The 13,570-nt window shown below is 39.7% G+C and overlaps 1 protein-coding gene across 1 annotated transcript in view; it reads right to left on the bottom strand.

The window, feature by feature from the left end:
- The window catches only part of SLC5A12 (solute carrier family 5 member 12), a 38,747-nt gene that overhangs the window by 3,943 nt on the left and 21,234 nt on the right, over positions 1 to 13,570 (bottom strand). The window contains exons 9-13 of the mRNA XM_033118823.1: positions 11,713 to 11,825; positions 9,055 to 9,122; positions 4,420 to 4,506; positions 2,657 to 2,823; positions 1,092 to 1,195 (exon numbers count right to left, since the gene is read on the bottom strand). Coding sequence (XP_032974714.1) covers positions 1,092 to 1,195; positions 2,657 to 2,823; positions 4,420 to 4,506; positions 9,055 to 9,122; positions 11,713 to 11,825 — 539 coding nt within the window. The remainder of the gene's footprint in view (positions 1 to 1,091; positions 1,196 to 2,656; positions 2,824 to 4,419; positions 4,507 to 9,054; positions 9,123 to 11,712; positions 11,826 to 13,570) is intronic.

Genomic DNA, 13,570 nt, shown 5'->3' with positions numbered 1-13,570 from the left:
CACAGGGTTCTCTGTGCACACATTTCCTGCTTTGGAACCACACAGCTAAAACTTTAGCTGTCTTCTAAAGGGCCTGACCACCTGACTGATAGTAAGTCAAGGTGCATCCCACTAGCATTAAGGAAGCCTCCACAGTTGTCAGGGGACTGAGGCAAAATCTAAACATAGTAGATAAGCAACCTTTCATCTGAGTCCATTTACATAAAGATGTTAGGGAGTTGTTACTACATGAGCAGGTGAGGTTACAAAACTTAGAATCTATTCCTATCACACCCAAGATTGGCTTAAATTTAAGTGAGTAGCTGGCGATATCTTGCCCAGAGTCATAACTCACTGGAGCTCACACATCGCGTTTCTAGTACACAGTCACCAGAGTTATGTTTTAAATAGGAATCTTGACTTCCCATGGCCTAACGGTATCTATAGGTAGTGGAAAAATAGAGTATCTTAATAATTTATTCAGCCAAAATATATACTCCAAGGAAGCAGAGTAGCAAAATTACAGTGGGCCTATTTCACCCCATCCTCCCTCACCCATCCCTCATGGGCTTTGGCATAAAAAGGACATTGAACCACAGAAGGACTGTGACTCAAAGTACAGGTAGCAAATACTGCTGACAAAAATAGCTGACAGAGAAGCTGCTCCCTGTGAAGAGCTCATGACCCTAGACGAGTGGCCTCCAAAGGCCGACATAAGCCAAAGCATCACTAAGACTCCTCTGCTTAGATAACTGATTGGTAAAGACTAACCCATGGCAGAGTAAGGTGGTCATGGGGAAAACTCCAGTCTCTTACTGAGATGAAGGAGAAAAGAATCACTCCTAATATTTCACCTGCCTTACTGATTGTTACATTACAAAGGATTTTTCCTGTCAGGCCTCTGAGGGCCACGTGTCAAAACCTTTTTTTCATACTATGTGGGGGATGCTTTTGCATGTCAATTTGGAGAGAGTCAATGTATCTCTCTGGGAAGAAGGGCTTGTGGTGAACCCCAAATCACCCCAGTAAGACAGCCACTTACCCCACCAGTGCATGAGTCTAACTAATCTATGACTTCCCTGGCCCCAAGGAGAGTAATCCATGCACCCAACCTGTTATGATGCTGACGAGTACTCCAGCAGCAATGCATCCTACACAGCCCACTGCGCTGTAGTAAAGGTAGGACAGCGAATACCAGGTGTCAGCGATTGCAGGTCTGTGGAGGACAAACGGCACATGTCACTAGTTCTGTGGGTTCTGAAACTGGGATTCACAGTAACTTAGAGAACTGCTGAAGGTTCATTTTAGGGCATGGCCTCTCTCAAAACCCCAAAACTTAACTTTTCACCATTTATTTTTGGAGCAATCAAAGATAGATTAGTTGTGCTTTGTATTCCACTCTTCAACTCCATTTCTGAATTACACATACTGCTACTGAATTAAATTGCAATGAGGATGTGTCTTCCATTTCTTTTGTAATATTTATTCTTCAGACATTTTTTAAGCCCAGATTTAGTGCCAGAAATTGTGGCAGACGTTGGAGATTGAAAGAAAAATAAGCCACAAAGTCTACATATAGGAGCTAACAATCATAAAATGGAGAGGTAATAACTTGGTATAATAGGACCAAAGGATTCTGCAAGTACTAGAAAGAGGATCAAATCCAGGCTGATGTGTGAGATGATAGCTCATCTGAAAAATAAAAAAGGTTAGTAGTTAAGCAAGCCAAGCAGGTAGTCACAGCCACAGGATTTAGCATTCCAAGGAAAGAGGATACTTTATGCAGAGTCAAGAAGGAAGAAACAACATGGTAGTCCTGGGAACTATAAATAGCTTGATATTGTTTGTCCATTAGATTTGTGGTGAGGAATAACTCTAAACTAAATGAAACTCGGAGACAAATGGAAGCAAGATAATGGAGTGCTCATATATTGTACAGAAGGGATCTCCAACGCAGGACTACTTACTCAGGAGCGCAATTAGATACAAGAATGCACATTTATTAAAGTCATTTAATCCTCTCAAAATCCCAGTAAAGTAATTATCATCTTCATTTTTCAGCCAAAGACTATGAGAATTTAGGAAGTGACAACTTACCAACTTGCACAAAGATACAGCGTGGATAAATAGTAAAACCAAAATCCAAACCTAGGTATTTCAACTCCAGAGTTTATGGTCTTGCACCTACACCATGTTATCTGCTGTACTTTGGTATCATGAATCACTTATCCCAGCCAGGAGCAGAAAGGAGAACCCTTTGTTAAACCCTGTATAGGTCAAGTTAGAAACTAAGTTCACAACAGCGCTCCTTACTCAATACCTCCAGAGTCATTCTTCACAATGCTCACAAACCTTTTCTACTCAGAGCCTTTATTTTGTTAAGGACACTATGATCTTCATATCCACCCACCTATTTTCAAACTTTTCTCACTTTTTTGTCTGTATTGCACGCAAACCTCCAACTAATCTTTGTGCTCCATTTACTCTTGTACACTAGAACACAGAGGAATGGTTATCTGCAGAACGCTGGAGATAACCAGCACACTTGGCCATGCTGGGTGCTGCCCAAAGGGATTCTCACAAGAAAGCAAGGTCTGTCTTATTGCTGACGCATGCACCTTCCTCTAACCTGGTGACCCACTCTCCGGGACTTACCACCATCTTAGGGTCAGCATACCTGCTGGATAACACTGGCGACACCGACTCCGTCACATTGGATGGGACACACTGGTCTGTCAGTAAAGGCAGGGGCCATGTCTTGGAGTCTGGTGCAGGATAAATGAAACCCCCAATGGCCACCCAAAATGCCAAGATGATGCCAGTCAGAAGGCCTCCTAGTGCACCCTTTATGAAGGGGGAAAAGAGAAAAGTTAATGAAACATTTGACAAAGCTGCTGAAAGAATAATGAAGTGAGGAGTACTGTGCCTCAGAGAGTCTGGCTTTCCGCCCCATATCTTAGCCACATGTCCTGGAAACAGCCCCACTCAAACTGCCGTCCTTCCAACTCCCACAATGCCTCTTTATTTATAAATAACTTCTCCTTAAATTTAATAGTGATCATTATATTTAGATTTCTACCGGGAATTTTTTTTCTCCTTTTGGTTTCTTCCTCTTATCACTTAAAAAGCTGTTAAAACCTCAATTCCCACTAGCAGAATTTCAGAAGTTGGGGAAAACCTCAGATAATGGAGACAGTGTGGTTATTTTTCACTGATAGTTAATATAAGCTGTAAGATGGAAATTCTACTCCCATATCCATTTCTAAGGGATTCTGACAGAGCCCCTGACTCCCAAGTTTGGAGAGTTGAGTCTAAATACTAGCAAGTATATTTACTAGTCCTGTCATTTAAGGGTTATGTTTCTTGATAAACATTGAGGTCAATAAGTCACTTCTCCCATAGAGGAGGCAGAACATTCTAGCAGGGACCAGCTCTACTGAGTATAAAATCTGAATGCTCCTGGTCTCTGCTGGATAGCTGACCCTTCTCTGTGAGAAAAACAACGTGTTGATTTTTCTATTCATTCAGAATAAAACTCTTCAATAACAGCACCAGAATGTTCTGTGCATTATTATTTGGGGAAACTAAAGCAATGTATATGATTTGAATACTGGTACCTTGGTCTAGACCAGGGGTCTGCAAATTTCTATTATAAACGGCCAGCTAATAAACATTTTAGGCTTTGTGGGCCATCCAGGGGCTGTCACAACTACTCAATTCTGCCACTGTAGCACCAAAACAGCCATAGACAATATGAAAACAAAGGAGAGTGGGTGTTCCAATAAAACTTTATGGGCACTGAAATATGAGTTTTATATAATATTTGTGTGCCACGAATATAAGGTTCTTCTTTTGATTTTTTCCAACAACTTAAATTTGTCAAATCATTTGTAGCTTGCAGGCTATCCCCAAAACAGGAAGATGTGGTTAGAACGGTGCAGATCGCTCACCCCTGGCCTACAAGTAAACTTTAAGAAGAGGCTCAACCCTGGCTGATTTTGAGTAGCTGCCTAGAGAGCCATGCTGAGAAGGAGCCTGTGGTTGGATCCACATTCTGTGGAAAGAAAGCCAGGAGTGATTAGTAGGATCAGCCATGGCCAGTGACAAGGGGAGTGGTGACCCATATTTATAATATTTCCCATATTCTGCCTAGAATATCTATTTTTAAATTTTATTCTGTCGTCCCTTACTTTAGAGAAAACAATTTGAACCCTAAAGAATCAGCTCTGATGCCATGACATTTGGTATTTCATGACCACCTCTTACTTTCTGCTTCTATTATATAATGGCTGCACTGAAGGGAGAGACAGGAGGGCTCGGGTTTTGTTTGGTTCTACTATGGAAAGACGCCACTGTTTTGTTTTTTTCCCCTGGCGAAAACAAATGGCCTTTCCAAGAAGGAATGAGAGTTGAGAGAGAAGGGAGGTGTGGGATCCTTACCTTCCAGTTCACAAAAGGAAACACAATTCCCAAAGTGAACAAGCCCAGCATAGGTCCCCCACACATGCCATGGATGCTGAGGGCAGCCTGCAGAGAAAAGCAGGTCAGAATCATGAATCCTCGGGCCACCTGGGAGCACCTCTTTATGGAGCTAGCATAAAATTCAGTCCTAGTCCTGACTGTGTACTCATCAATCATGTGCTTTCTGGAAATCATATCTCACTTCTGGGCTCAGTGATAAACATCGTGTAAAAAAATAAAAACACATACAAACATGTGTGTGTGTGTGTGTGTGTGTGTGTGTACACACGCACAGGTAATTTAAATTTGCTAGAAGTAGCTTCTCCTCAAACTGGAACTCATTGATTTGTTTGTATTTTCTGTCTTATCAAAAGATATTTTTATAATGTACCAAATTAATGTATCTATATTAAATATTGACATATATTTAATATAATCGATATATTTCATATCTTACATAGCTGATCAACTGTTCTAACTTAGTTTGAAAAATTCTATTATTTTGAAGATAATAATTGTCTGTTTCCCCACCTCCTCCTTCCTACCAAGAGCACCTCAAGGAAATCGAAAGTTAAGTTGAGGGTTGGTGGGGAGGCCCCTGGATACTTGTATCCCTAATCCCACATTTGTGGCTGTAGCTCCTTTGGAAATTAAGGGAATTTTACAAATGCATTTCCGTATCTCTTAGCCTCTAAGCTATTGAGCCCAGTGAACTGGCAAGAGGCTTTCATTAAACTAATTTGCTGACAACCTATAGTCTCGTTCCATGGCCTTCTAAGAGTTTGAACATACACAGGTACACTGATATACAGGCAAATAACCATGTGCACACACACAGCTGCTCTGCAGCGCAGCCCTATCTAATTCTATTGGTGCAACTGTGTGGCTCTTAGATCAAGGGGCTGAAATTTGGATGCTCTACAGGTGTGTGTGTGTGTGTGTGTGCATGTGTGTGTGTGTGTGTGTCACCACCTATAGGCCAGACAGTAAAGATAAATTACCCAGGCTCTCTAAATAAATGACCTCATTTAATCTTTACAATTACCCTGTTCAGTGGCTAACACTAACTGAATTTTATAGATGAGAAAATTGGACTGAAAGAAAACACATTAAAAGTATAATTCCACCTAGAAAGTAGCAGAGGTGAGATTTAAGAGTTTTAAGCCATTTTGTCTGGCTCGGAAAGCCACATTTTCTCTCCGAAAAAGCAGGGTTTAAAAAGAAACAGTCAAGAGCACAGAGCACAATAAGGGCCTCTATTTTTTGTCTAAGGGAAAAAAGTCCTTGCAAGAGTCCATCGCTAGTAGAATATTTGAATTCAAATTTTGACCCTTCCACACATAATTATGACCTGGTGAAACTTCTGTTATCAATGCAGAGTCATTCTACTTCAGAGAGCCTTCTTTTCCCTATAAAAAATGAAAAAGATAAGACCAAGGAGGTCTTCAAATCCTCTCCACCTGTAAGAAAGATGAGCTGCAAGGCATTTTTATGATTGTTTTTTCCAGGTCAATCTTTAGAGAAGTCAATGCCACAGACAAATCTTTGACAAGATGGAGACAGATAAGATTAGAGTTGATGATTTCCCCCAAAGTACATACTTAATTTTATATTCTTGACATTTCGTTTGCTGGTTGATAGCCTTAATTCATAGTTGCCTGGTTGCTGCATTTGAAAGCTAATTTACTAGCTCTCGTCTGGGAGAGTCAATCAGTTAGGAAAGGGGCTTATCTCCCCCTGTACACGTGGAGGGGAATTAAAAATCTCTTGCAAAGTCATTAGCCAATATGTTTCAGGAAAAACAGGTCTTACATAACAGAAAGAAAAAAAAATATCCAAGCGTTTCTAGATTTAAGAGTTTTTATATTTCTGTAGAGTACAAAACTAATCTTAATTTTTATCTTTCTTTTTGTTATTGTCATTACCTCTTTTACTGGAGGAAGATTTAAAGCTCATCTAAGCCATTCTCATAAGTAGGGGGCAATGGCTAAACTGAGTGTTTGGGGGTTGGGGTTGCCGTCCTGTGCCTTAGCTTTCTCATATGTCAAGTGGAGATCCTAATACCGGCTTCCTGTTTTTGCTTTGTTTATTTGTTTTGTTTCTTGGTGAGTATTCAATGTAGAGTCCAAGAGAAAGCGCAGAATAGTGCCTGTGCAACTGGAGCACATGGTAAGGTATCTACAATTAGTATTGTCTTATATTACTGTTATTACGTACCCTGTTAGTGAGCTCCCTGATTCCTGAGGCATGTCATGTGATTGTTGGACTGTTTTGAGATCTTGAAAGTACTTTCTTAAATAGAGATAAGAATGTGCCTGAAAGTAATCACAGTCCTTAGCAAAAGCAGCAGATAGGCATTAGGACAGAAGTATAATGGGTAGAAAGACCTTTCCCAAAGCGAGCTCTGCAAATCACTAGTTAATAGGGGAACTTTCCTGCTGCTTTCTGCCCCATTCTCCTTCACTCCTCCCTCCCTCCACATATGGTTCTGTGGTCACATAGTTAAAGTGAAACAGGTTTCTCTCTGTAGGTCTTCCCAGAACCTCTGATTTGCTATGCGTGCTGTGGATTTCTGAGAGGGAAATGCAATGTGCAGCATGTCCCAAACAGTCTTTGACTTTTCTCTCTCCGAGCATGTCACAGGATGAAGGGCTCTAGAACACACTGTAAAATCCTAAACTAAAACATTGAAGAGGCCATTGTTTAAGGAGCATCAAGTTATCTTCCCCCAGCACTACCCGCAAACACACATCATGAATATGGTATGGTTTTGTAAACATGCAATTAAACCTGTCCTGCACACCTATGGGATTTGGGTTCATTCTTTCCATTTAAAAGCTGGATATGAATGCTGTTCCATTAAATTCATTAAATGCAGCAAAGCTGTCTGGAAAATTAAATAGGGGAATTATAGTCGCCTTTCTGCATCTGTCTAGTCAGATGTGTGCAGAGAAATGGGAGGGGCCATCTTACAGGCAAATCTCTCTCCTAGGAAACAAAAGATCAGAGTTTTCATTTCTTGACTACTAGCACCTCCTAAAGTATGTGAACTGTGGGGCACACATTTTAAACAATCAAGAAAGTGGGCCCAGCATACCTGCCTGGGTAAGAGCAAGAAGAGACAGACCATCCCTCACAACTCCATTTTCATTATAAGCTTTATGTTTATAAAGCTTGGAGGAGTCCTTCCTTGTCATTCTGGAGCCCTTCATACCTCAATAGCAAATAAGCTTAAACTGGTGGAAACAATTTAGTGATTCAAATTCTACTACATTGGACATGATGACCCTTCCTTAGTAAGTAATATTTGAATAAAGGAGAGAAAGTACGGTGGGACAAGGCATCAGAGGCAACTTGGAAATGTAGTCTCTATGGATGGGGGAAAATAAACCTTAAAACATACTGTTGAGGTCAAAAAAGACAAACCTCACCAACTTGCCAATTCTGCTGTGTGGGTAGGCAAGTATCAAAGAGTCTCAAAAATTGTAAAGAGTGTATCAAGCATCTGTGATAAAACAGCAATTTCATGGCTCATTGGAGAGGACACCAGGTTTCTAGTCTCACAACTACTCTTATATACATAGACAAGTGAATTACCGTGGCACTGAACTTGCTCAGAGTAGTTCCCTGAACCTTAAAAGGGAAATAATGGAGCCTGTATAAATAGTCATTAGAAGTAAGGCACACTGCTCTGTGAACTGGAATGCATTCTGTAAAAGTCAGTGATTACTATTCATTCACGCTTATTCATTTCTTTGCTTAAGCAACACATGTTGAAAACCTATGCCACACCGAAAAAAAGTAAAGGATCTTCAAAGGATGCCAGGGAGACTGAAAGGATTAAAGTGGAATCTGAAGATTTGCTTATCTGGTGTTGCTTTGCAATTTGGATGGTTTGTGAAGGGATGAGAGGTGGCTCAGGAAACTTGGTCATAAATCTAGTTCAGCCACTAACAAGCTGTGAGAACCTGGAGAGGGGATTTCACTCTTTTCTGTAATCATCTACAAAATGAAGATGTTAAAACATTATGCTTGAGGCTCCTTCTAGTGCTGACATTTTATGGAACTGAGAGTTGAACGAATGGGAGGCAGGTCAGCCTGGAAAATAGTAGATAGTATGTTGAGTCACAACATCCCAGCTCCTTCACTCTGTAATAATGTGACTTTGAGACCATTACTTTGCCTCTCTACATTTCAGTTTCTTCATCTGTAAAATTAGTACGTTAATCATACTACCTCTTAGAGAAGTGATGAAGATTAAATGAGGTAATACGTTTGGGACTGCACCCAGAACATAATAAGCATTCCATAAACGTCAACTGTTATTATTGATTTTACTATTACGATTATCACTCCTGCTTTTATTTCAGGATCATAAATTCTCAGATCTGAATTTTAACACAGTTTCTAATTTTATTACAGTGTGCCTTGTCACTGAGTGCCATTATTAGTTTTTAATAGTTTCCCCTTCTGAAAATAATTTTGATGGAATTTTTTGCATATATGTTTAATTTGGACCTAGTATCAGAGAGTGGCTTGGAGGAACAACATTAGAAAAGAAAATGGGTAAAAAGATGCTATGAAATCAAATGTGTCTTTTCCCTTTTTGATTACCTGCACGACGCTCCCCATGAGGGATGCAGCCACAGCCATGGAGGTACACATCATGCCAAATAAGACACCTGAAAGAAAGAAAACAGTACCATCACCGAAGCTGGCTTGGAGGGGTTCCTTTAGCTCCTGCCCAGAACTGCCTCTGAGGCAAGACTTATTGGAAGGGATGTCAGGGAGAACTGTCCTCCCCACTCAGGCAACACCACTTCTAAGAGGGGCATTTAGGAGATTTTTCTCCCGAGGACATGCTTTCCTCCACCGGGAAGAATGAGCTGGAATCTAGCGATGTGTAGTTTTCTCTCCAGGATTCAAGAAGAAAGCTGTCATGTGGAAGCAATGAAACTGTGGAAAGAGCACTGGTCTAGGTTAATCCAGACTAAATTAGTGGGAACAAATTCCAGTTTGACTCCCTCACCAATATTCAACTGAAGAAGTCACTAAGCTCTCTGGGAGTCAGATAGTTTTTCACCTTGAAAATTATTAAGTATCTATACATTTTACCTCACATGCTTTGCAGATCTGGGAAGTTTTTCTGGTCTTTTCCCTTAGTGCTTCATTTATAATATCTTTATAGCCCTTAGTACACTGCATAATGAGTTATTTGCTTACATATCTATGTTGGAGAATCCCAAGGGCCATCAGGGTACCCTGTTCTGAAGCATCTTGCTTGGTGCATCTAGTATCATAAGATCTTGCTGAATGAATCAGCATATATGTCTTAGTCATCTTTTAAAGAGGATGCCTTCTTTTAAACCACCTTTTTTTAAAAAAATAATTGTTGGAGTACAGCTTTGTTTAAAAATCAATTTACGAGTACATTAAATACCCATTATAACCCATTAACTAAATAAGAGAGGAAAAGAGAGAGGCAAAGAGTTAGAGACATATAGGCAGAGACACAGTGATAGAAGCAGAGAGAAAATGGTTTTGCTCATTATTTTTAAAATTCTCTCTCAGCTAAACATCTAGCTCAGTTCCCAATATGACATTTAATTCACCTTTACTGTGTACTGAGCCAGGCACTTTACCAGATACCAGTGCTATGAAGTCAGAACCAGTGCTATGAAGTCAGAACTTGATTCCTGCCCCAAAAATCTCTAGAAAGGGACTACATATAAATAAATATAGCTATTTATCCAACAGTGCTTGGTAGATAGCAGGTACTATGTGTTTGCCATTCTTATGATTATTAATGATTATTATTATTTTATTTCAAGTTTAGGACATGATATTTATTATCAGGAACACATTATTAAAATTAAATCAGATTAGCAACTATTGATGCTTTATTTTCTAAGTTCTTAATAAGACGCAAAAAATAAAGAAACTCACAACAACGCTGAAAACCAAGTTTGGTCAATAAACACATTTCAGAATTCTAAAATTGTTCCCCTTCTCTTTAAAGATGATAGATTAGATTGCAGAAAACAGTGTTTGCCCTGATTCTTTATTGCTTTATGATTAAGGAGAACACCATCTTCCTGAAGAAATTAACAAAAGACATGTTTTCTCTCTACTAATAATTACCCTATTGCTGGGCCAACAGTGATCTGTTCAAGTGAGATTCCAGTCACCCGTCTCTCAATTAGGGAATCTACTTTTTGTGCTGACTAGAGAACTGAGTCAGTCTCTCTCTCGTCCTCCAAATCTTTATATTTCCACCAGACTGCAAAGCAGGAAATGTAAAGGAAATTGGGGGGGGTTCCATATAAACCTGAAGTGCATGGACCCACAGACAAAGCAGTTAATATGGGACGGAAACAAAGCTCCACCGTCGCAGCAAATGCTGTGGATTTTCCCAGTGCTCCATCAGCTCAGAGGATCAGACAATAAACCATGGAGATAAGAGAAACTTCTACCTCAATCCAGCATGTTCATGAATATCTGCTAGAAATTAGGAATTGTACTGGGAGTAATACCCATCCACCTACTGTTAGCTCTAACTCCATATGCAAGACAATAAATAGAATCCAGGCAATTCAACTACCCCGTTAGAAAACATGTGGTCAGTGTCCCTCTCACCTTGGTTACGCACAAGTAAGAAGAAAAGAAAAATGGAATGCATGGTAAAATGTTGTCAAACAAGGGAGTAAGTATATTAACCTACACACTCAAATAAAGAGTATACTTTTGGGAAATAATTTACCTTAGGAACCAGAAAAAGAGTATTTAAAAACTGTTTGGCAATCTCAATGTAATGCAAAAATACTCAATAGACTCAATGAAACAAGTACAAGGAGCAATTGTTCTCTGGGGTGAGGTTACTGGGGGTTGGTAACAAAGGATTCTTTAGAAAGAATTTGGCTTTCTTAGACAGAGTGACTGGTGATATGGGTCAGAACATCTTCCCATGTAGAGGAACTAATATGATCCATACATAGCATCATCAAGAGATGTTGATGTGATGAATCTAGAATGTAGGGTGAGCACAAAAGAGTGTCAAAAGTAAGGTTGGTGGAAGGTAAGCTAGCTGGTCATTCTTTCCTGGCACCCTCCTGGTATCTTTGCAAGTGTTAAGAATCTATGTGTGAGATTCCTCATGTATCTTAGTGTGCATTTGTGCCTGCAAGTGTATCCTGAATAGCTCGTGCAGTAATTTAACATGTACCACATGTACATTTCATGATCTGGAATAGAAAATCCACAGGCTGTACCTACATAAGCCTTTACTGATCCAGGTGCTCTTCTTGTCGGAGAGATGGGGAAAACAGCTCTTGACAAAATCCTCAAAGGTCACTGTTGCTAAGGCATTGATGCTGGCAGCCACGGTGCTACAGGGAGACAAAAGTGAGAACATAGTCCAAGCTAAATAAAGCTAAGCTACCAGCCCACCCTGTTTTCCAGGGCAAATCGACAAGGCAGGGATCTAGGAAAAACAGATGCAGACATATGTCCTTATTTTGTGATTCCAGGAGAACTACAGGGCCCATCTATTCACTCTTCAAAGCTGCTTCTGTGCTTAATGCTTTTTCAATTTTTCCACAAACTCCACTGAAAAAGCTAGGCTTTCACAAGATGTTAAATGAGTTAGCAGGCAGTAGCGGAGAGATTCTGTGTGTGTGCCTGTGTGCATATGTGGATGCATGTGTGTGGGGGTTAGGCTGGTCTTGAAGCAGGAAGTAGTAGCTATGGTAACCCTGGTGTCAGTACCCTTTGCCATTCATTAATAATCAATTCACTCATTAACACTGTTCAAGCATCTGTTTATTCATTCTGGGTACTAGGCATACACTGGTGAAACGAAGACAAGTATCTTCCATTCCACTTGGGGACAGGGACATTTATCAACAAATTATGTAATTGATAACAATTGTAAAAATTGTTATGAAGGAAAATAACAAAGTGATATGAGAGTATGTCTTGTGGATACCTAAACCAATATGATGTTAGGCGATTCTTCCCTTAGGAAGTGATGGTTTAGATAGGCATTGAAAGGACCCATGCAAACAGGAGAAAGGATGTTCTAGAACAAAGGAAAAATTACATTTAAATGCCTCAAGATGGACAGTTTATTGCATTCAACAACTGGAATCCAACAAAATAACTAGAATGCAGTTAGTAAGGGAGAAAGGGGCAAAAGATAAGACTGGGAAGGAAGCAAAAAGCAAAACTCATAAAAGCTCTGACATTCTTTCTCTGACTTTCCAATCAGAGTTCAGTCTTATGGTCCTAAAACTTACTTAGGTGATAGAGGACTTGAAAGTTGGAGGACTACCATGAAAGCTTGTTTAATTCCTTATATAGACCAGGAATATTTCAGCTAGTAGAATAGATAACTACGTTAAATTCACGATACAAAAATCTCAACCACAAACAAAAGTTCTAGAAAAGAAACAAGCTGATGAACAAAGCTTGTTTGTAAATTTCCCATTGACATTCATTAGTTAATGATTTTGTTATCTTCCAATGCACATTTGAAGATACACTATAACTGTGTCAAAGGCATGAAAGAAAATTCATACTTTTTTTTTCTTTTTTCTGTAATGCAGGTCAATAATACCATTGATTTTAGGTGTAGGTTGTTACTTCGGTTGGAATTGTTCCAGGTCCATTGTATGCACTAATTTAAAAATTCCTTCCCTAAATGACAGATGTAGCAAGTACAAACTTCCCATGACCCATTTCTGGGAATTGAAACTCTTAGTACTTTGGGGAAAAATTGTTCTTTTCCTGCAAATCAAGGCTTGGTATACATTCCCTGTAAGACTCTTGGTCCATCTGCAGCTCCATGGAAGTCAAATAAGGAAAGCACATGATCAAATAAAAGGAGCTCCCATTCCCCCAACATACATGTATCAAAATCCATTATGTGAGAGTTTCAAACATTAGGGTTAACCCTTGAATCCATTGGGAAGAAGGGAACAAAAAGCTGAATTTGACCCAGAAGGATCAGATTTGTAGAATCTCTGCTGGGTTGCTTTTGTAGCTGGGTGCATTCTCCATATGTCAGTGTTTTCAATTCTAAAATTGCTACCAGAAGGTCGAAATCTTTGCTTTTTTTCCTATTCCTCAACCA

Source organism: Rhinolophus ferrumequinum, chromosome 11, assembly GCF_004115265.2.
Source record: "Rhinolophus ferrumequinum isolate MPI-CBG mRhiFer1 chromosome 11, mRhiFer1_v1.p, whole genome shotgun sequence".
Classification (NCBI taxonomy): Eukaryota; Metazoa; Chordata; class Mammalia; order Chiroptera; family Rhinolophidae; genus Rhinolophus; species Rhinolophus ferrumequinum.
The sequence above is the reverse complement of the archived record's forward strand: the minus strand, read 5'-3'. Positions and strand labels throughout refer to the sequence as shown.